The sequence below is a fragment of the Trachypithecus francoisi genome, unplaced genomic scaffold (assembly GCF_009764315.1).
Source record: "Trachypithecus francoisi isolate TF-2019V2 unplaced genomic scaffold, Tfra_2.0 Lachesis_group1, whole genome shotgun sequence".
NCBI classification, from domain to species: domain Eukaryota; kingdom Metazoa; phylum Chordata; class Mammalia; order Primates; family Cercopithecidae; genus Trachypithecus; species Trachypithecus francoisi.
Window position 1 is genome coordinate 19749547 of NW_022681454.1, and position 24367 is coordinate 19773913.

At 38.6% G+C, this 24367-nt stretch overlaps 1 protein-coding gene across 2 annotated transcripts in view; it reads left to right on the plus strand.

Moving 5' to 3' along the window:
* SLIT2 (slit guidance ligand 2) overlaps positions 1–24367 on the plus strand; it is a 374488-nt gene that overhangs the window by 326229 nt on the left and 23892 nt on the right. For both annotated transcript variants that reach the window (XM_033213874.1, XM_033213875.1), the window contains 3 exons: positions 16509–16602; positions 22612–22749; positions 23329–23569. In XM_033213874.1, coding sequence (XP_033069765.1) covers positions 16509–16602; positions 22612–22749; positions 23329–23569 — 473 coding nt within the window. The remainder of the gene's footprint in view (positions 1–16508; positions 16603–22611; positions 22750–23328; positions 23570–24367) is intronic.

The window sequence follows — 24367 nt, forward strand, 5'->3', positions numbered from 1 at the left end:
ATTCTTACAGGACCACATACAAGTATGACACAGTTGATCACATTTTAAGCCCTCCTTTCACTTAATGGGATTACTTAAATTCCATAAAATGAACATCTCCATGCAAATTGGGCATGTAAAGCCTTAGAACACATTTTGTGGAAAATATTCAGACCACTTTAAATTTTCCATTGTGTACCCATTTTCTCTTTGTTTTCCGAATCTCTGACGCCCATACACAAGCCATTCGGTGTCCATCTTAAACAGTAAAGCTGCTGGTTGTTCCGTCACCTGGTTTAGAGGCAGACCTCTAGCTCCCTGTGATGGCATTTACCTTTTGCCTCATTTTCTCCATGTTTGTGCGTGTGGCCCGGCTGTAGGTAAGAAATCCAAGCCTTGCTTCAGCTCACTCGCCCACCCCTGCTTCTCTGTTGTGAACGCTGCACATTGGCTTCCTGTGCTCTGCTGTTGTATTGCAATGTAAAAAGTCTTTTGTCTCTTCTGTCTTTGTCGCTGCCAGCTGCTAATCTGAATGAGGTGGAAAAAGGTTAGTTGCCTTTTAAGTCTATTATGATTTTCATTTTAGTCTCCCTCTTTCTTGTAAAGTTATGTAGATTTCACTGTGTGTACCTGGTAAAAAGGAATGTTGACAAACTATAAAATCTGAAAACAATATGTCAAATCAGTCATTCAGATCTTTAATCTATGCCTCACTATGCCAAACACTATACAATGGGCCTCTGATATGCAATTTATCTATTGTTAGAAGACAATGAATAGAAACTTTTTGAGTGGGAAGAAGGGGTGGCTAGAATAAGGGACTAATATAAATTTTTTAAATTTTCTACTTGTCTGTATGCTTCCACTTTTTAAATATGTCACAAACATGTATTACTTTTAGAATGAAAAACATAGGTTATTTAGTACTGCAGATAAGGCTGCAGATAGAAAAATGTTTAAGTAAGAAAGACTGTTCCCGTAACTTTAAGCAGATATCTTTAGTAACATGAAACATGAAAAATATTTGAAGGTGTATACATTTATTGAAACACTTTAGGAAATAAATATTATAAAGCCTAAGAAGTTGACTTACAGAATGCCAAGACTACTAGGCAGTATGTTTAAGCATAAAAAAGCCATATTTAATCATTGACATCAATATGATCCACCCAGCTCCCCAAATACATCAGGGCCCATAAAAATAAGTCGTGGAAATCGTAGAATTATTAGAGTGATAGCTGTGTCTGGGAAATCATCATGGAATATTTATGACATTTTATCTTAAAGACTCAGAGTTTTAACTAATTACATTAGATTGTTAATTATTCAGCTTACCAAAAGTCTTCAAGTACGAAATGCAGGCACAACGTCCTAAAAGGAACACAATGTGTGCTTGTCTTGATAGTTCCAATTGTATCTGAAGCATTTGGAGTTGGATTATGAGGATGATAAATAAGTTATTATGGACTGGGCATGGTGGCTCACCCCTGTAATCCCAGCATTTTGGGAGGCCAAGGCAGATGGATCCTTTGAGCCCAGGAGTTTGAGAACAGCCTGGGCAACATGGTGAAACCCCGTCTCTACTAAAAATACAAAAATGAGCAGGACATTGTGGCACACACTTGTAGTCCCAGCCACTTAGGAGGCTGAGGCAGGAGAATCACTTGAACCTAGGAGGCAGAGGTTGCAGTGAGCCGAGATTATGCGACTGCACTCCAGCCTGGGGCAACAGAGTGAGACTTGCTCTCAACAAAAAAAAAAAAGAAAGAAAGAGGTTTTCATATAGCAGGTCTTTCTGTCTTCTCTTGCTATGGGTTTCATTTTCTCTGTTGCATTGCTTAGATGATTTACTGTGTTTGCTGACTTAGTCTTACAGTGTGCAGAGTTAAGCTGAAAAACATGAAAAGAAAATGGTTTCATATTTTAGAATGTAACAATATAACACGTGCTATTCTCTGGGGATTAACGCATCTAATACCTTCCTGGGTCAAATGGCATCTTTTCTCTTTACAAGTACTAAGCAATTGATGGCCTGGGACAGGGATGTCTAACGGCTGAGTCTATCTCAGAAACATAATAGCAATTATTCCACCACAGGAATATGTCCTTAAATTGTTGTGTATACTCTTAGAAACAATCTTGGCAGTACAAGTGTTTTAAATCACCATGTGGTTTCATGTGTTGACTAAATTTCATGCTTATGTTTATAAAAGCTCCCTTTTATTTTCCAAGAATTTGCTGCTGACTGAATTTGCTTTTAAAAGCCGTCAAATCATTCTCTATATTTTTAATTCAAAACTTAATTGGAAATAGAATTTCCATTTTTTCTAGCACCCGGGGGAATTTTCTTAAAAAGAATGTACGTCATTAGTCAATGCATTGTTAATTTAAAAGAACTCTGTAGTTTATGTGAACAACACAAAGGTGGGCAAAAACTTCTGTGAAACAACGATAAACCACTTATTCAAGGATATGCACCTTGTAAGTAGAGGCCCAGATGCAAACCCATGTCTCATTGGCCCCAAAGCATGCACTTTGAGGTGGGGGCCTCTGCTGGAGCCTGTCCCTTCTGCCTTGCTGCCCTCTTCAGGCACGGCTTCTTTTCTGTCTCACAATAGCTTATTTCTCATTCATGGTTTATGCCAAACAAGCTTTCCTTCTGCTCTCCTGCTGTCTCTTCAGCTCGCTATGCACAATTGTCCTTATGTAAGGAAAGCTGTACCCACAAAATTCAAGTGCAGCCAAGCCGTCTATTTTATCTAGACGTGAAAAAAGCACCGAATGAATGCCTGTACAATTAATGAATAAATTCTCCCCGAGAACTAGGCTACCTTTTATCCCATAAGGCAGGTGGTTAGTTTGTGTAGGTAAAGGAAAAAGTTCAGGTTTCCCATCCCGGCATGAATATTTATAAACTCTAGGATACCTCCCAGTCTTTTATTTTTCCTCTGTGAAACAGGAACAATGATATCTGTCATATCATTCACATAGACATTTGAGAATAACATGTAACCATGTATCAGAAAACACTTTGAATGGGTAAATGTCTATACTCCAGAAATATTGAAGGCTGCCCTGTAAGACAGGTTTAAAATTTGCATCATTTAATTCCAACCATCATCACTACGGTGACATGGTTCAGATATATTTGATGCCATTCCCCATGGCAGAAGAATTCTTATGGGAATTCTTTATTCTAATTTTTTATAAAGAAAATTACATAAGGTACATTATGTATAGATTGGAAATTTCTCTCCCCATATTGTTTAGAATTGTCTGTCTTTGTTATTATTGTTTAAATTTTACTTTGTACACTCACTTCATATAGAAATATTTTATTTAGGGATAGGTCTTTGGTCCTCTTTGCCCCCATACACTACTTTGAAACATAAGGAAATACACAATGCTGAAGAGCTCTTGGATTTGGCTGAGTTGGATTTGTAGATTTTGTGTATATTTTTAGATTTTCGTGATCTCTTAGTAACAGTGACTTCTGTTTTTAATTCTGCTTCATGATGTGTAAGGTCTTTATATCAAGGTCACTATAGATGCTGACATACTTGTGAGCCTCAAATAAGGGAAACGTAAGTTGCCATCTGTTTTTGCTAGAGAGAATACTTTGGCAGCCTAGTGATATTATGTGGTTTGTATTCATCCTCCAACGTTTCCAAACTTTCTTAAATGTACTTTCATCTCAAAAAAAAGTTTTAAAGATCTCATTTGCTCTTTAGTTAATAGGCAGTGCCCATTGAGCCCAGAACAACAATTAGTCTAACCAAGTCTTATTCAATCTCATTTGAATTGATTTATTTTGAAAACTGAGTTAAATATTTTCTAAAGTTTCAGTAGTTGCTGGAATTGGCTATATTGTTTAGCCTCAGTGTTCCAATAAGGAAGTGCTGAAAAATACTTCATTTTGTGTTTGTTTATTTGGAGAGGTAAGGTTTTGTTTTTTGTTTTTTTTCATTTAAAAATATGCCAGATGCTTATTAAGAAAACATCTTATGCAGGACACCGTGCTAAATATTGAAAGTGATACAGAAATCCATAAAACGTTACCCTTATCTACTGAGCAAACTCTTTGGCTTTGCTTCTTTACTGCAAAGTCAGATCAGGTCAAATATTTCTCAGTACACAGCCATCACTTCTCATATCCCAAGAACATTAATAATATAATATAGCTACTTTACTAGTTTGTAGGTAAAGAAAAACACTCCTTCTGAATATGAACACTGACCAAGCTCTCTGACAGACTCAAGCAACTCATTTCATACCACTTAGAAAACGAAAATAGGAACCGAAAACTGATTTCCCTTCTTTGAAACGTCTAAATACCTATGTTTATAGCATATTTTCCTGAACCTTCCTATTCTGAATTCTGATAAACTTTTATCTCACGAGGTTTCTCTATGGCAGTGCTCTGATGATGTACGTGTCCCATTTTACACCTATTGCACGCAAAGAGCACATCTGTTAATGGCTAATGCGTCTTACTGGGCATCTGCCTGTGTTATTGTGCTGTGGTGCCTGGGATTATAACCTTGAGAATGTAACAAATAGGGCTGGCCTGGTTTAGCAAAAGAGGAGAAAACATATATACTTTTCTTTCAGGTCCAGCTTAATGAAGCTGCCCTGAGATGACTCCCATAGTCTCATCAGCTATATCCATCCTGTGCTATAGATCATCAGTCTCTCTGCCATACTACATGGTCTGTAGGAGGAGAGAGAATGTTTCTGTTTCCATAAAGAACAAATGGGAAATGTATACTTTTTAAAATCAGAATTGGATCGAATTTACAAAATTTGGTAATGATAAACATTCAGGTCCATTCATCTTAACCTTCCTCAAACGTGCCACTTAAGTGCTGACAATTGCAATTTCTTGTTAATGGAGCTCAGAGTCTCCATCCTTTATTGGAATGGTAACTGTTAGGCATAAAAATACAGTAGGGATATCTGGAAGTGAACAGATTACCCATCTCATCCAGCCTGCAAGGGCACACCTTGGGCTAGCATCTCAGAACACAAATCTGCTACCAGTTTTTAATTCTCTCTTTGCTTCCTTACATTGTTCTTTATGTGATCTGGGTCTCCATTAACATTTAAAAAGCATTTGCCTGCCAGAAGCAATCAAATAAGTGCTATCTTTCCTATTTTTTTATCCAGCACCTAGTTTGTGCCAGACAATTTACTAGTGAATGCAATGGGAATGGAGAGATACAAAAATATAAATATAAACGTATCCCATGCCCTCAAGTCGCGTACTTTTAAGAAATTAAATCGTATTTTGTATCTATTAGGTTGCTTATTTTGATATCTTCCCTTGCTGAGTTAATTCAAAGAGAATAAAATTAGTACATTTGTTCAAATCTTTCTTGAGTTTGACTGATTACATTCAACACTAGAATTCTGGTCCAGTTATCCAGATTGCCATCCTAAATTTCTCCTTCATTATTATCAATATTAATAATTATTTCTTCTAAAAAAAAAAGTTTGTTACAAGTTACAATAGGAATACAAATGGGCTGCAATATCAGCTCCAGTACCCTCGCCACCTCTTTCGTACATCTCTGATATCCAGAATGGACTCAGATTTTTATCTATATCAAAGAGAGAAGCAGCTAATCTAGTTACATTAGCAGAAGGTAGCAACAGTAGCAAGAGTGATGTGTGCCAGCAACACCATGTACTGCTATCTAAAATTATTTTGTTGTAGACATGCCCAGCTTGGATTTAAAAAGCTAACTTTGGGGAAAATTAAATAGAGATACTCAACATCCATTTGGTGTAAAACAAATTAATATTTTTAACAAATTAATTTTTTAACAGTGATTTGAGTTGGAAAATTTCAGAAATCTTAATCTGGGGACAAAATGATCCACCTTTTTGATAAGCAGGCTTCCACCTTTTTGATAAGCAGGCTTTGAGGACTACATAGGCCTAGATGAGACATCCCATTGCCCAGATTTCTTGGTAGGTAGAAAGCAATTAATAGTCCAGCCAAGGCCGGGCACAGTGGCTCACACCTATAACCCTGGCACTTTGGGAGGCCGAGGCAGGCGGATCACGAGGTCAGGAGTTCGAGACCAGCCTGGCCAAGGTGGTGAAATCTCATCTCTACTAAAAATACAAAAAAAAAAAAAAATCAGCTGGGAATGGTGGTGCGCACCTGTAATCCCAGCTACTCAGGAGGCTGAGGCAGGAGAATTACTGGAACCCAGGAGGCAGAGGTTACAGTGAGCTGAGATTGCACCACTGCACTTTTAGTCTAGGCAACAGACCAAGACTCCGTCTGGGAAAAGAAAAAATAGCCCAGCCAACAATTCTTCAAAACTTTCCTCTCTGTAATTAACATGGCTTATTTAGCAAAGAGAACAAATCTCTTCAGGATTAATAATGTATTTCAGAACTGTATAATATAGTTTTTAATAATAATTGAAAATAATTTTATTTAGCCCAGTTTCTAGGCCGGGATGCTACCCGTATGTCAATCATTAAGGGAACTTAACGGACAGTAGAAAATTAGATGTTAGTCTTATTTCTCTAAATTCTCCATATAGTAGCTTCTCCAGGGTAAAGCTTTGTCATACTCATCCTTCAATCATTTGCTAGATCTAGCACATAAAGCAGTATATTTTAAAGAAAAAGTACATTTAAGAAATCTGACAGGATGTGCAGGAAATGTAAATCAACTCAAAGCTTGATGTTTTGACATTATATATATATATATATTTTTTGAGACGAGTTCCACTCCTTTGCCCAGGCTGGAGTGAAGTGGCATGAGCTCGGCTCACTACAACCTCCACACCCTCCCCACAACCCGGATTGAAGCAATTCTCCTGCCTCAGCCTCCCGAGCAGCTGGGATTATGGATGCCCACCACCATGCCCAGCTAATATATATATATATGATATATATAATATATATTATAATATATGATATATATCTCACATATAATATATATCATATATGATATCTCCTCCACCTCCTGGGTTCATATATATCATATGAACATATATATACACATACATATATATACACACACACACACACAAGTAGTTAATAATTGCAGCTGTCATTCAAAGTTCAAGCACATCTGCAAACTTACCATAAAAACTGATGGCACAGGCATCCGACTCACTTTCTCTTCTGCAAGACAAAGTAGTCTATGATTCTCTTGCCTTTGCCATCTCTAAGACCTTGAAGAGAAGAATTGTTGTTATTGTTTGGATAGCCTGTCCTGCAAGCCCTAACTGCTAACACCAGCTCCCCTCCAACAGAGTTAGTAAGTGATGATTGGTCCAAGTCAAGCACAACTCACAGTGCTTTGCAGAGAGACTTCTGGCCGCAGCAGCACATGTAGAGCTAATCTACACTACTGTGCTCCACTTACGTCTTGACTCTCTTGAAGCATAGGGAGCCTTGTCATGGGCCATTCCCTCTCCTTTGTGCACCACTTATTACAGACTGACTATAGGAGAAGCTCATAGTACTAAAAAGAAAACTTGAGACAAAGGAGAGGACAGCTACATGAAATAAAATGAGAGGAAAGAGACATAAAAATGAAAGAAAAAAAAGGAAGAAATACTGGCATAAGTTGAAAGTTTTATTCCCCACCATAAACTTCCAGTGATTTGGAATTTACTACCTGTATTGTTTTGCTAGGGCTGCTATAACAAATTACTGCAAACTGGAGGCTTAAACAACAGAGTTTTATTGTCTTACAGTTCTGGAGGCTAGAGGTCTGGAATCAAGCTGTCCATGGTGTTGGTTCCTGCAGAGGATTGTGAGGGAAATATCTCTCCAGGCCTGTCTAGTTGGCGTCTCCCTGTTTTTCATATCATCTTACTCTATGCCTGTCTTTCCTGGTATCCAGGTTTCCCTTTTTGATAACACCAGCCATATTGGATTAGGGCCTACCCTAAAGACTTTAACCTGCTCTCCTCAGTGAAAACTCTATCTCAAAATAAGGTCACAGTCTGAGGTACCAGAGGTCTCAAACATACCAGTTTTTTGTTGTTTGTTTTTGTTTTGATGGGCACAATTGAATCCTCAACACCACTTCACTGTATTTTGAACTCTGTGTTTGCACCAGAAAACCTGTTCTTCCTTTCTTCCTCCACTGTTCTCCATGTCACCAAAAGGTAATTCCCAATATACATACCTGAATCATAGACATCCTAGACAACTCCCTCTCTCTCTTTCTCCCATGCTTATCCAGTCCATCAAAAAGTCCCATCTGTTTTGCTTCATAAACACTGCTTTGGGCCATGTATACCTCCACCCCACCCCTACCCTGCATAAGCAGTCACCTCTCATGTATATCCCCACTTATGCAATCTGCCGTCCTCCAATGGAGACAAAGTGCTTCTTTCTTTCTTTCTTTCTTTCTTTCTTTCTTTTTTTTTTTTTTTTTTTTGGCAGAGTCTCTCTTTCACTCTTCGTTGCCCAGGCTAGAGTAGTGCAGTGTCGCGATCTCTGCTCACTGCAACCTCCGCCTCCCAGGTTCAAGTGATTCTCCTGTCTCAGCCTCCCGAATAGCTGGGACTACAGGCACCCACCACCACACCTGGCTAATGTTTGTATTTTTAGTAGAGACAGGGTTTCACCATGTTGGCCAGACTGGTCCCAAACACCTGACCTCGGGTGATCCGCTCGCCTCTGCCTCCCAAAGTACTGGGATTACAGGCGTGAGCCACCGCACCCAGCCAGAGTGCTCTTTTCAGAGTGCACATGTCATCTGGCCATGCCCCTACTGAAAACCTTTCAGTGGCAGCCCATTATTCATAGAATGAAGACCTTCAACCCTGTGACCCAGCCAGCCTCTGAGGCTCCTCTGGCACCGTGTTTTCCCAGGCTCACTCCCATCTCTCAGGGCTCCTGTTCTTCATGCTGCCTCCTGCAGAAGCCTCTGTCGGAACTCTTCATTCTCCACATCACCCTTGCCTCTGAGTCTCACCTCTTCAGAAGAACTTTTCCTGTCCTTCTTCAGAGGAAACAGTCCCTTTCTAGAGCCCCATAAAATGTTCCTGCTCAGCATTCAGCACAGAGACAATTTTATACATATAATAGTCCCCTCGTTATCTGTGGGTGATACATTCCAAGACCCTCAGTAGATGCCTGAAACCACAAATAGTACTGAAGCCAGTTGCTATCAATCAGAACATGTTTCTGTTCATGTCTTTCAACCCACACACTGAATCCTTTTTCATCCCAAGTAAGCCCTTAGCATGCATGGTGGCTGCAACTTTTCCACTTTGAGGTAGGACAGCAAAACTAGTTTGAATTTCTTTTTTCCTTGTTCACAACTTTGCAGAGATAGGAGATTCATTTTTACTGTAGATCTTAGCAACCTCAGCATACAGTTTTTCTTTCTTTCCTTATTAAGTTAAGAACTTTAACCTTTTCACTTAAAGGAAGCACTTGACAGTTTCTCTTGGGCTTGTCCAAATTACCGACATCACTACTCTTGCACTTTGGGGCCATTATTAAGTAAAATAAGGTTTCCTTGAACAGGAGGCTGTGATACCACAACAGTAGATTTGATAACTGAGATGGCTCATAAGTGACCGATGGGCAGGAGGCTTCTCCAGCCAGATACCCTGAGTAGAGATGATTTATGTGCCGGGTGTGATGGAGCAGAATGGAACAAGATTTCACCAAGCTACTCAGAATGGCATGCAGTGCAAGACTTACGAATTGTTTATTTCTGGGATTTTCCATTTAATACCTTTTGGCCACTGTTAACAGTGGGGAACTGAAGCCACAGAAAACAAAGCTGCTGATAAAGGGGGACTATTATACTTGGGAAGTTACTGAACTAATATCTTTCTCCCCCGCCTCTCATACGTAAACTCCATGGAAATAGGAGTAGTTTGTTGTTTACCATTATACTTCTAGCATTGATACAGGTCCCCATACATAGGTGGGACTCAACATATATGGTGATGTTAAAAATCTGATCTGCTGTTTTAATTATTGGAAAAAGCTATAGGCAGATCATTCTATAAGTATCAGGGAAGAACTTTGTAGAATAGTTCTAAAACTATTTCAGTAAGTATGGTAACAAATTTAAATGAAAAGATAACTTAAGATACTAGGAAGGAAGTAAAAATGAAGGTAATAGGAAGGGCCCCTTTGTGTTGAACAAGGAACAAGCATTAAAAACAGGTTCAGGCCGGGCACAGTGCCTCACACCTGTAATCCCAAGAGTTTGGGAGGCCGAGGCGGGTGGATCACGAGGTCAAGAGATGACACCATCCTGGCCAACATGGTAAAACCCCATCTCTACTAAAAGTACAAAATTTAGCTGGGCATGGTGTTGTGTGCCTGTAGTCCTAGCTGGGGAGGCTGAGACAGGAGAATCACTTGAACCCAGAAGGTGGAGGTTGCAGTGAGCCAAGATTGTGCCACTGCACTCCAGCCTGAGTGACAAAATGAGACTCTGTCTTAAAAAAAAAAAAAAAAAAAAAAAACTGTTAGGTTCATAGATCTAAAATGAAGCAGAAGGTAAGGCCAAGCTCCAGGTATTATTTCTCATAAAAACCATCAATGTGCATTGAGGTTTCCTCCTCAATGCAATAATACTCACAATATCGGTACCACAGGGGGCTCTGAACACATGCTGGCACTTTATTTTTACCGCTGAATGCAATAATGTTGTTTTGTACAGCTAAGCGTGATACTCCCTCTGGTAACTTGCTGTCTGCATTATCCATATCTTCAGAAGCATTTTCCTTTCTATTTAAAAAAAGGAATTTTTTCAGAGCCACAGTTGACCTTACCCATCTTTAATTCCAGAGCCTCAGTTTACAGATGAAGAACTGAGGCCGAGAACAATAAAATAGTTCTGCAACCAGTCAACTCCCACATATTGCATATAATTGTAGGCCATCCCAGACAGTAATACAACTACCCAAATGTCATTTTACCCAATAAGGACAGTTACTCCCTGAGATCTCTTTATGCTGATTCACTCTTCACTGGAGAGTATTATCAATTCTGATGATCCAGCTTTTACTCTTCCACCTAGAAGGTGACCCATAACATTTCTCATCCAAATCAGGGTAATTATGTGAGTGCCCAGGCACACTATTGACAGTTACTTTGGGACAACAGGTGTAAACCAGGAGTCGTGCAAGCCAGGGTGAATGGATACATTACCACTCCATGAAATTTTTCAGAAGAAATACATTCACAGATGTCCAGTAAGTAGCATCTTACCTCCTCTTCAAGAGTGAATCTGAAAAATCATTCCCATTTACAAGAGTGGGTATCCCTTTTGACATGCTCTTTCACAAGTTGTAATAGTGTTGCTGTAGAACTTGGTCATTTCTTGTCCTGCTGTGTCCCATGTATAACTGACAGGCAAAATCAGGAAGAGGTGATCTAAGAAACAGACAAAACTCTATACCTGTCATCCCGGCCCTTTGGGAGGCCAAGGTGGGATGATCACTTGAGGTCAGGAGTCCGAGACCAGCCTGCCCAACATGGTGAAACCCCGTCTCTACTTAAAATACAAAAATTAGCTGGGCATGGTGGCATGTGCCTGTAATCCCAGCTACTCAGGAGGCTGAGGCAGGAGAATCGCTTTAGCCTGGGAGACGGAGGTTACAGTGAGCCAAGATCACGCCACTGCACTCCAGCCTCAGTGTCAGAGCAAGACTCCATCTCCAAAAAATACCTCTGTATCAAAAAAATTCCTCTGTTTACAACATGTGGCACTTTTTCTTAAGAAAGTTCTGGCATTCGCAGATATTGGTTACCAGCAATATTTATTACTAGTTATAGTAGATCATTTACTCTTATCCTGAAGAGGTAACCATAGACCCCCGATTGACCACTCTTTGTTTTCTCTCCAAAACATACACAACCAATATATATACATACACTCAGAATGTTTTCACCTCTTACCAACAAGAAATGAAGACTAGAATCGTAAGGGAAATTAATTTGTTCATCTGATCAAAAGTGAAATCACAAATGCCAGGCAATGATTGTGTTCCACTCTATTGGGAAGTTTTAAGGGTCCATGGCTGAAAATAAAGAAATAGGATTTCCTGGGATTTAGAGGAATGGGTTGAAGCCAGATCATGGAGTCAAGGCTTGCCTAGGCTCCTATCTCTTGAGAGGCTTGTGGGCACCAACATTTAACCTATATTCAACCACATTGCCCCAAACCACTCCAATGGATTCATTTATCTTTCTTGATGTCAGTTTAAACATATTAAGACCTGCTTATGGGGTAATCAATTACAACACTAACTCTGTATAGTCGAATCAAGAATATTTCCAGTTTTCCTTTCTGTCACCTCACACTTTATCGTCTCTGGAAGGGAGGCAGCCATTGACAGTGCTATCTCAAGCCCTGAGCCATCACAAAAGCAAACTCAATTGCCTTACTTTTTAAATTATTTTTCCACTAACTCAGTACTAGCTCTGACTAAACTTATAGTAAAAATAAAAACCAGGTAAAAATGGCATCATGTCCTCACAATACTATGAGTTTTGGGAGAACTTTTCAATATTGGTAACTAAAAATACATTAGCTGACTAGTGTTAGTCATTTTATCTCTATTCTTCCTGGAAAACCAGTGCAGCTTTTAGCTGTCCAATTTCCTCTTACTGGTTGAGAAGGAGATATGCAGTCCAGTATTTGTCTAAGGAGCTTGCTAAGTTTCCCTTCTTATATTGAGCTCCTGAATCTCACCACTGTTGCACTCTTTTGAAAGCTGTCCTTCCCTCAAGTATAGCAGAATCCAATATAATTAAGGAAAATTAAAGAAACAGTCCAATGAATACATTCATGTTAATATTTAGTCAGGGAAAATTCGCAGTAATGTTTAAAGAGAATAGCATAAGCTATGTTATTACTAATCACGAGTGAGTAATTAAGCAAAAAATTACACTAATCTCTAAAGGCTAGAATGAAACCCGAGTTGATTACAGGTCAACAAAATAGAGCTCTTGCCTTAAAGCATGATTCTTCCTTTTAATAACTATTATTTGAGTATGTCAGCATACCACACTGTGGAAAAAAACAAAAGCAAATGTGGCAAGAGTTCTACTCTTAGTGATTTTACAGTCAAGGAAAAAGAATCAGATAAACACCAGTAATATAAAATGCACACATAACAGTGCAACCCTAAAACCTTACCTTATATGCTTGTAATGAATATTAAGTGACTGCATATTTATACAATGTTTAAAACTGTCTGGCATACAGTAGTAAGCACGATATAAATGCTCATTAAGTACATAAACAAATGTATACCATGTATATGCCATAAGACAGGCACAGTCAAACATGATATAAAATTAGAGAAGAAATGGTTGAAAAGATCTGGCATGATTCTGTAGAGAAGGGGACATATAATGGATGAGAAAAGTGACAACAGAATTGTGAAAGGATGTTATTAAAGCAAAAGGAGAAACCATTAACCCAGGCATGGAGTTAAAATAAATTCAGGAAATAGTAAACAGACCCAGGTGACATGAATGCAGGGTGGAAGATTGGTTTTTAAAGCAAGTTAGGCAGTAATTGGATGCAGAAAATGTTTTTGTAATATTTGTTAGCATTATAAGTTTTGGTGATAATAAAGAAAATCAAACCTTTTTTTTTTTTTGATTGCTCTTGTTGCCTAGGCTGGAGTGCAATGGCGCAATCTTGGCTCACTGCAACCTCCATCTCCCAGGTTAAAACGATTCTCCTGCCTCAGCCTCCCTAGTAGCTGGGATTACTGGCGCCCACCACCACACCTAGCTAATTTTTGTATTTTTAGTAGAGACGGGGTTTCACTATGTTGGCCAGGCTGGTCTCGAACTTCTGACCTCAGGCAATCCACTTGCCTCAGCCTCCTAAGTGCTGGGATTACAGGCTTGAGCCACTGCACCTGGCCGAAAATCAAATCATTTTTGAAGTCATCAACTTATCTTACTAAAGTCAGGTGGATAGCTATGTAATGGTCACAAAGAAGTATCATATACAATCTCAATAATGATTATTGCTATTTTGTGACTCTTATAGAGATAAAGAATACTTGACATTGATGTAGTTTTTATGTTCAAGTTGGCATGCTTAGTCTAAAGCTGTTGATTAGAGATTTAACAATCTGGTTAGCTAACAGTTTCTTGGAACTTTGTCCTTGTTCACTCCTTTCCATTATCAAGTCTATGGAGTCTTCCTTGTAGACAAGGGTCAACTCTCAGTTTTATTTTTTTAGAGATGAAATTCATTTTCTCTGTTCTGTCCCTAGCTCAAGACTTTCTCTGCTGGTAGATTGAGAACTGATTAGGAGCAGAGCCCATTACATTCATCCTTGTAGCCCCGGCCTCTAGCACAACATCATGTAGTAAATCCTTATGGACTGTGACTTAGATTGGATGGATTGGGTTGGATTGTATCAGAGTAAATAAGGAATAAAACATGTCCCTTTATTATAATTTTGAAACAATGTCTTATTTAGGCATAAAGTGAAAAGTACATAAAATGGCATTTATTATGTATCTCAAATGGTCCTTCTTTACCATCAGTTTTTATCTTGGATAGATACTACTATAAACAGCGTATATCTCCATCAGATAGATTTGGTTAGAAACTGAAAGTGATTTCATCATAGTAGGCTGATAAAATATGATGAATGCATTTCATCAAGGTATCCAACTTAGAGTAATACTAATTGAAATCGCAAGCCTTTAAATAAACGTGTTTAAAAATCATTCATCATGCATATGTTGCTAAAAATCTTTCAGATCCCTGAAAACTTATAGAAGCAATATATGAGACTTTCCGTGCAATTAGTTCTTTTTAAGAGACAGATAAAAACTAATATCCTACACCAGATTGATGTAATAACTAGATGAATACATTTATTAATTTGCATCCTGGGAAAAGACCCTTGAAGTCTAAATAATATGCCACATTTAGTTGTCAAGCAATGATTTCTGCCAACTAGCTGAGTATTACTTTAAAAGGATCATCTTGTAACAAAGCGGTGCTGTTACAAGGTTCACACTCCTGAAATTTTTACCGATGCTGTTACAAATGACAGTTTTAGTAGTTTCCTGGAAATGAACAGCTGCCTATAGATGTGTCACTTTATTTGTCTATTTATTGCATAGAAAACAATTTGAAAGTAGAAGTAAAGTAGAAAAGGTAAAAATAACTTAAAATGTATTATATAAGTTAATATATATTATGTATTTGAATACCTTTCCAGTCACCTTAATACTTTCACAGCAATTGGGAAAGTCTTTTAAATGAAAATTACATTTGGTCTAATGTATCTGAAATAATAACCATGTTATTTGTATCAGAAGAAATTTTCTAAAGAAATTATCAGTCATGTGATTCAACAAAGAATACCTAGAATCTGCGTGGTTATGCCTTCAGCTCTCATTTGTTGATAGAAGTTCTATTTCATGAGTTAGGTAACTTTCTTTTTTTTTTTTTTTTGAGACGGAGTCTGGCTCTGTCACCCAGGCTGGAGTGCAGTGGCCAGATCTCAGCTCACTGCAAGCTCCGCCTCCCGGGTTCACGCCATTCTCCTGCCTCAGCCTCCCGAGTAGCTGGGACTACAGGCGCCCACCAACCTCGCCCGGCTAGTTTTTTGTATTGTTTTTAGTAGAGACGGGGTTTCAACGTGTTAGCCAGGATGGTCTCGATCTCCGGACCTCGTGATCCTCCCATCTCGGCCTCCCAAAGTGCTGGGATTACAGGCTTGAGCCACTGCGCCCAGCCGAGTTAGGTGACTTTCATGGAAAAGATATATGTTCTCTCTCTCTGGATTGAGTCTCCTTTTATTTTTTTCTTTTTATGTCAGAGGATGTGACTCTAAGAAGCATTCTGTTGAGCTGCGGCAATGATTCATAAGAAGAAAACAAAGTGTTTTTCTTTGAGACTTTTAAAACCAGAGACTATGAAGATTTGAGAATATTTTTTTCAAACATAAAACTGTAGAATAAGCCAGGCATAAAAGGGTACATATGGAATGATTTCATTTATGTCAAGCTCAAAAACAGTCACAGCTAGCCTATGGTCTTGTCATGATAGTGATGCTCTTTGCAGGGACCCAGGGGAAGGCTTCTAGGGTGTTGGTACATGGTGTGTTTCTGGATGTGGGTACTGGTGACCTGAGTGGGTTCAGTTTGTGAATAATCATTAGCAATGTATTTATCCTTTGTATCTATGCTATATATCAAGAAAAAAAATCCAAAATAAACAACAGGAATGAAAAGCATTCAGATTTCCTTTTCCTGATTCCCATAGTATATTCTGAAGGGGCTTATATTAGTCACAGATCGCAGTAGTCCTGTTGTCCAAAACCACAACACTACTTAGCAGCAGACCCAGAACTGGATAATGGACCATCTGGTTCCATGCCTTGTGGCTTTTGTTTTGGGTTTTTTGCTTTGTTTTGTTTTAAATCACAAGCTGCCCTAACCTCTAAGACCCATGACAGTGACACAGTCTGCTGGCAGGAAGCCTGTTGACCTTTTTCTGTGAGCTAACACTGTTTTCCATGTTGCAGGTGAGTTGTGTGAGGAGAAGCTGGACTTCTGTGCCCAGGACCTGAACCCCTGCCAGCATGACTCAAAGTGCATCCTAACTCCAAAGGGATTCAAGTAAGTCCAAAGCTGCCTTTTTGCTCAGGGTCAGAGCAGGGGACGCATTATTTTAGAAACCCTTCTCCTCCATCCTTAGCTTCAACACCTCTGCTTGGGATTAAAGGGACCTATTCACTAGTATCAATGACGTTTTTTAAATGTCCATATACAAAATGGACTTTTTTTTTTTTTTTTTTTTTTTTTTTTTTTTGAGGCGAAGTCTCGCTCTGTTGCCCAGGCTGGAACGCAGTGGTGCGATCTCGGCTCACTGCAAGCTCCGCCTCCTGGGTTCACGCCGTTCTCCTGCCTCAGCCTTCCGAGTAGCTGGGACTACAGGCGCCCGCCACCACGCCCGGCTAATTTTTTATATTTTTAGTAGAGACGGGGTTTTACCGTGTTAGCCAGGATGGTCTGATCTCCTGACCTCATGATCTGCCTGCCTCGGCCTCCCAAAGTGCTGGGATTAAAGGCGTGAGCCACCGCGCCCAGCCCCAGACTTTTTGTTTAGTACACTAAAGAAAAATGAAAAAGTGTTTCCTTTTCATCCATGATTTTTTTTTGTGAAGTCACCTATGGCAATGAGCAGCCTTTGAAAATGCTTACTTGAATTTATTTAAAGGCCCATCTGTTGACATTTACAATATCTTCTAGTTGCTTTGTTGTCTGAAGGTAAGTCTGTGGTAAAATAGAGAATTTGATTTTAATGTAATTGAAGATGTTACGGTCTGAAACAATAATTTGACTATCCGAGGTGAGAAAGATAGAGTGACTATATATCTCAGGCTGCCCCAGGGAGTCCCAGGCTATGCCTGTGATGATCGCTGTAATTATTGATAGTGCCTCTTCCAACTTAAATGCTTTTTGCTTGGGGTGACAAAGCATTATAATCCCGCTAAGCGTACTCCCTCAAGTGAACAGAGAACTTCAAAAATCACTTCTTTTTGTCTCCCCAGCAATATTCCTGAAATATGTTTGCTATCAAACTATGTGATTTCTTTGCCACCATCCGGAAATATTGTAAGGGTCTTCCAACAGCACTTCTCTTGTTAGAGCTGGCAGTAGTTAGAGATCATCTAGTCCAAATTCTTCATTTAAACATGAGGAAACCATGGCCCAGAGAGGTTAGTTGACTGTCCAGAGATCTTAAGATTATTTATTGGCAGAGCTAGAGCTAGGATTCATACTTTCCAGTTGGGTGATTTTTCTACTATGTGTTACCTGTAAGAAGTTTTAGAGTTTATTAACATTACAGCTGGTATTGTATAGCAAATAGGCTGGATTCTTAGGAATTACACAGTCGGGTACAGGGGTTGAGCTGTGCTTTCATCGGACAGCTAGCAAACAGCATTATTTGTTCCTTCAAGCAATATTTATTGAGTGCCTGCCATGGCCAGAGTATATGGTAATAATATGATTTTGTAGTCCTTTTTTTTTTTTTTTTTTTTTTTTTTGAGACAGAGTCTCGCTCTGTCGCCCAGGCTGGAGTGCAGTGGCCGGATCTCAGCTCACTGCAAGCTCCGCCTCCTGGGTTCACGCCATTCTCCTGCCTCAGCCTCCCACGTAGCTGGGACTACAGGCGCCCGCCACCTCGCCCGGCTAGTTTTTTGTATTTTTTAGTAGCGACGGGGTTTCACCATGTTAGCCAGGATGGACTCGATCTCCTGACCTCGTGATCCGCCCGCCTCGGCCTCCCAAAGTGCTGGGATTACAGGCTTGAGCCACCGTGCCCGGCGATTTTGTAGTCCTTTATAGCTATTCACCTTCACTTATTTCATCTTCTTAGTGAAATGACCCAAGCTCAATTGCCATAGAATTCAGAGAATTAACAATTACACAGGTCAGGATGAATTTTACAAGAGAAGATGGGATTTGAGCTGGATTGCTAAGATATTTATACTTACCAAACAGATCATCAGATATTTTAAGTTGAGTGGGAGATTGGGGTCAGAATCACCAGATCTACACTGCTTTTCAAATATCAATCTAATTAAATATTTATTCTCAAGCTTTCTTTTGACAGTGTGCTTTTGCTTTAATTTGGTTTAAAATCCAAACATTAGAATATGTAGGTATAGTTGTAGCACCTGCTAATTCCCTACAATGTCCTTTCGTAAAAGGAAAAAATAAATTTAATTCTATCTTGCGTTATATTTTAGTTTACAACCCTAGGCAAAAACCCAGTGTTATTCCATTTTCACTTTATACAAAACTTTACATTATATTTTATTCAACCAAACACTGTAGGTAAGTTGTTTTTAGTCTTCATATCAATGATACACTCACAATTTAATTTGGCAAACTGAAAACACATCACTTACATAATAAATATCATTTCTTAGAGAAATTAGCTAGTAAGGAAAGTTTTCCAGAACTGCTCATCTGCTGAGCAGATTTCACAGCACTTTGTGCATTGTAAGTATAAGATAAAGTATTAGTAAGACTTAATTGAAACCATTAAAAGAAAGTGAGTTTGTCTGTAAAAAGACTAATCCTTAATTAAATATCACCTCTCACTATCAAATAGATTAGACACCCTTAAAAGTGCATTTTGCTGCATTATGGACTAACTAATTTGGAAACCCACTGTTTTCAGTTGTAATTTGCGAGCTCATTTCATAGCTGTGTGTATGTAGGTTAGCAGAAAACAGGTTAAGTCAGTGTGTGTGCTGTTACTCCCGACTTATAAATGATTGCACATTGTGGGAAAGGTAGCTGCAGAAAGAAAATAGACTTAAAAATCAAATGATGTGAAGCTGCTAAAGAAAATCTCTACTGACAAATGTTGTTTAGACAAGTTATACTATGTTACTTCAACTTCATTTTCTTATTACTAAGCTAACAGAGCTGGTTTTACTTTTATTGCTTTATTATATACCTCATAAATCTCCCAAATTGCTTTGAGATATTTTTAGACTATAATATGCCATAACCGGTGTTTTCAAACATGCATCTTAAATAGCCAGCCATGGGCTTCTAAACAGCGTATTTTGTATTCTTTGCTTCTTCCTCCTTGTCAGATAATGGAGTTGAAGGAATGTGATAGGTTTTATTGATAATACAAACTAAGGAATTCTTATTTAAATTTTTTCTTTCTGTTTTGAAACTCAGTCTGAGGAGCAAAAGAAAGACAAAAATGTTGGGCATAATGTAACTCCAAGCTCTAATGGTCTTGAAAAGTAGTATTTGGAGAGAAGAGAATATAAAATAGCTCTTAGACAGCCACTATGGTGGATGTGTGGTTCTCTTATCTTTCACTTTGATTTCTTTTTTCAGATAAATAATTCAGAGTGTTTCAAAGCATTTCTTCTTTCTTTTAATGCTTGGCACTTCAACAGCTCTGCTCACATTAACATTGATGGAAGTTCTCTTCTCGGGCCTTGTCCATCTCTTTGAGAATGTATATGGCCACTTAGAGTCCATTTAACTTCAGACTTGTTGTTTACTTTGCTTTGTTATGATTTAGCATTAAAACCAACTGGCTGCAAAGCAAGCATGCTTATGCAGTGAGCTCATTTTATTTCTTAATTCATACATGCAGAGCTGAAAGTCTGTTTGCTACTCTTAGAGGCTATATACTCCCATTTGTTTTAATTCATCCACTCTTCAGCAACTCTCAAATCCTGATTTTGCATTTTCAGACAAAACCTTTGGCATTCAGTAATGCCACATTCCCTTGGGTGGTTTTAATTAACCTTACTTCAAATCCTAATAGCTTTGAAATAGAAAAGTGGATAATTAATACAGACTAAACCATAAAAACTTTTATAGAATTATAAAGATGTATATAGAGAATTATTTTAAAAAGCAGCCATTTATAGAACATGCAGTATATATAAAAACTATACTAATTTACAGATAGTTGCATTTAATCTTTAAATAAACCTGTGAGGTGGAATTATATACATGTTAAAGATGAGGAAAAGAACACTTACAGAGATTAAGTAATTTAGTCAATATTATATACACTTTATGCTAAGTGAAATAAGCCAGACATGGTAAGACAAATACCGGATGATCTCACTTATATGTGGAATTTTAAAAAGTCAAACTTATAGAAAAAGAGAGTAGAAGGGTGGTTACCAGGAATTGGGGTAGGGAAAATGGGAAGATGTTGGTCAGTGGTACACATTTTCAGTTACAAGATGAATAAGTTCTAGAAACCTACTATCACAGCATGGTCACTATAGTTAATAATACTGTATTATATACTTGAAATTTGCCCAGAAAGCAGATCTGAAATATTTTCACCACAAAAGGAAAAGGGTAACTATGGGAGGTGATGGATATTTAATTAGCTTGACTGTAGTAATTATTTCACAATGTATGTATGTATAAAACATCACCAGGTACATATTTAAAATATAAAGATTTTATTTTTCAGTTATACCTCAATAAATCTGGAATAAAATAAAGTTCGTAAGGTACAATTAAGAATGAAGCCAGGGTACAAATGCAGTTCTGTAAAGCCTGAATTCTGCAAAGTCTGAATTCTGCAGAGCTAAGTTTTAGTTTTCTCATATATACACATATGTATATACTCATAGATATATACGTACACATATACATATATACACATACATGTACACATGTATACACATACACATGCATGTATGTGTGTGTATATGTACGTGTGTATATATGTGTGTATATATGAGGAAACTGTAACTTAGCTGTGAAGAATTCAGGCTTTGCAGTTATGTGTATATATGTGTATATGTATATGTGTGTGTGTGTATATATATATAGATAAAGTCAGTGAACCCTCTCTTAAATCAAAAACACTCTTGGAAGCCAATGTGTAAGCCTAATAAATCACAACAGGAGAGTGTTGAGGAAAAGGTGGAGGGTAGAGGGAGGCTTCCACAAGCCCCCTCCTCATTGATGGCCATACCTGTAGGGATTCCATGGTCCCCTATAGGTCCACAATGCAGTTTGAAAACTGCTGCACTTGCCACACTGCCTTTTTCCACGCAGCTATAAAGTCCTGCATCCTTGGTATCATAACTAGAGATCCCAGTGGTCAGCACTGGAGAAGTACAGGTTTAAAGGGAGCCTCTGGAATTAATTATCCAACAGCATAGTGCAGTGGTTCGAGATACAAGCTTTCTTGTCAGATTGTTTGAGTTTGATTCCTGGCTGTGGCACTTAGAAGTTGAATGGTTGGGGGCAAAGTGCTTCACCTCTTTGTTCCTTAGTCTCCTCACCTGTAGAGCAGACGAAATAATACCACCAATGTCACAGGACTGTGGAGAGGATTCAGTGAATCCATAGATGCCACATGGTTAGAGCAGGGCCAGAGGAAGTGCTCGGTGAATGTCAGCTGTATTATTACTCCCGGTTCTTCACCTTCAATGCAGCCAAGACCCTTTACCACCATGGTGAACAGGCTGAAAACTGTCCATGGGATCAGCCCCGTGAATTTTCTACCAGTTCTTCTATCCTAACCCATTATTTCAGTCCTGTTCTTCCATAATGAGTATCTGGATTCATTGTGAATTAGGGTATTTGGTATTAATATATTTGCTTTTCTTAAAATAATACCTTGTTCTGATGTATCTAGTCTCAATTGTAAAATTAAATATGTTAATCATGTTTTAAAATATGTTTAATATTCCAGTACATTTTACAACATAGCACTTTTATAATCTCAATGAGCAAATGAATTAGGCCAAACTGAAAATATAAGGCACCGTAAGCAAACAAAATGGGGAGAAAGAAAGGATGGAAGAGGGAGGAGAGGGAGTGGGAGGGAGTGACCCTGCTACAATTATCCTGTTGTTACTTGGACTGTGGATATTCACTATCATCAAGGAGATAAAAATCACTATTTCTCTGGTAGACCACAGTGATAGAACATGGAATATACTGCAGAACAGTTCAATTTTCTAGGTATCCATTAACGTGGGGGATCTATGAGCCTATTCTAAATAAGTATTTTAAAGATGGTGCCATGTGTCTAGATAAAATGCATTGTTTACTTATTTTGGCTCAGTTGGGTTTGAAACCATTACCTGCTTGTTCCAACAGATGTGACTGCACACCAGGGTACATAGGTGAGCACTGCGACATTGATTTTGATGACTGCCAAGACAACAAGTGTAAAAACGGAGCCCACTGCACGGATGCAGTGAACGGCTATACGTGCATATGCCCCGAAGGTTACAGGTAAAAGCAGAAATGAGTAAGACCTAGTGTTCAGTAAGACCTAGCACAACAGGGTGACTATAGTCAGTAATAGCGTAATTGTACATCTTAAAATAACTAAAAGAGTATAACTGGATTGTTTGTAACACAAGGATAAATACTTGAGGAGATGGATACCCCGTTTTACATGATGTGATTATTATGCATTACATGCCTGTATCAAAATACCTCATGTACCCCATAAATATATACACCTACTAGGTGCCCACAAAAATTAAAATAAAAAAAATTTAAGACAAAAAAGTAGAAGTTATAGAAGCAAAGAGTAGAATGAGGATTACCAGGGAGGAGGACAGAGGGATGGTATTTGGGGAGATGTTGGTCAAAGGGTCCAAAGTGTCATTTAGACAGGATGAGTAAGTTTGGAATATCTATTGTACAGCACAGTGATGATTTTGATTAATAGTTAAGAATACTTGAAAATTGGAAAAACAAGGAAGTGCACATATATAGTATAGAGTTAGGTCATACGGCTCTCAATTCAGATTGGCAATTAAGTAAAATCGTATTAACATATTTTTTTTTCTCCTCATTCTTCAGTGGCTTGTTCTGTGAGTTTTCTCCGCCCATGGTCCTCCCTCGTACCAGCCCCTGTGATAATTTTGATTGTCAGAATGGAGCTCAGTGCATCGTCAGAATAAATGAGCCAATATGTCAGTGTTTGCCTGGCTATCAGGGAGAAAAGTGTGAAAAATTGGTCAGTGTCAATTTTATAAACAAAGAGTCTTATCTTCAGATTCCTTCGGCCAAGGTTCGGCCTCAGACGAACATCACACTTCAGGTAAGAGATCTCTCTCTATAGAGAGTTGATCTGATCTTAAAATTCAACTTCAGAGAATAAACATTTGTGGTAGCTTGTGAATGATTGACAGTATATCTTAAATAGACAGTTAAAAACAGAAAATGCTCCTTGTGTGGACAGTGTAATTATTCTCTTCAACATTTGTATTTTCAAGACAAAAGGAAAACCAAATATTTTTATTTATTCATTACTTGATAAGCAGACAGTAAAAAAAAAAATATGTCTCTTTGTTTTGTGCTCAGATAAAAACATTTTATTCGTTTGCTTTTATGGCTCTGCAGTTCAGCCTATGCACAGGCGGAGGCTTTTCCTAGGAAATCTGCAGCTAGGAAGGGTGCAGTCAAGAAAGAACACCTGGATTCAACCGCCAGCACCTTTTTTTCGGGGGGGGGGCTGGAGTCTTGCTCTGTCACCCAGGCTGGAGTTCAGTGGCACGATATCGGCTTTCTGCAACCTCCGTCTCCCAGGTTCAAGCGATTCTCCTGCCTCAGCCTCCCGAGTAGCTGGGATGACAGGCGTGTGCCACCATGTCTGGCTAATTTTTTTGTATTTTTAGTAGAGACAGAGTTTCACCATGTCGGCCAGGATGGTCTTAAACTTCTAAACTCATGTGATCTACCCACCTCAGCCTCCCAAAGTGCTGGGATTACAGGCGTGAGCCACCACACTTGGCCAGCCAGCACCTTTTAACTCTTTACCCAGAACTTTGAAGATTTGACATGAAATTAACAAACTCAAATTTTAAGTCTTTCCATCAACTCACTGTGTACCTTTGAG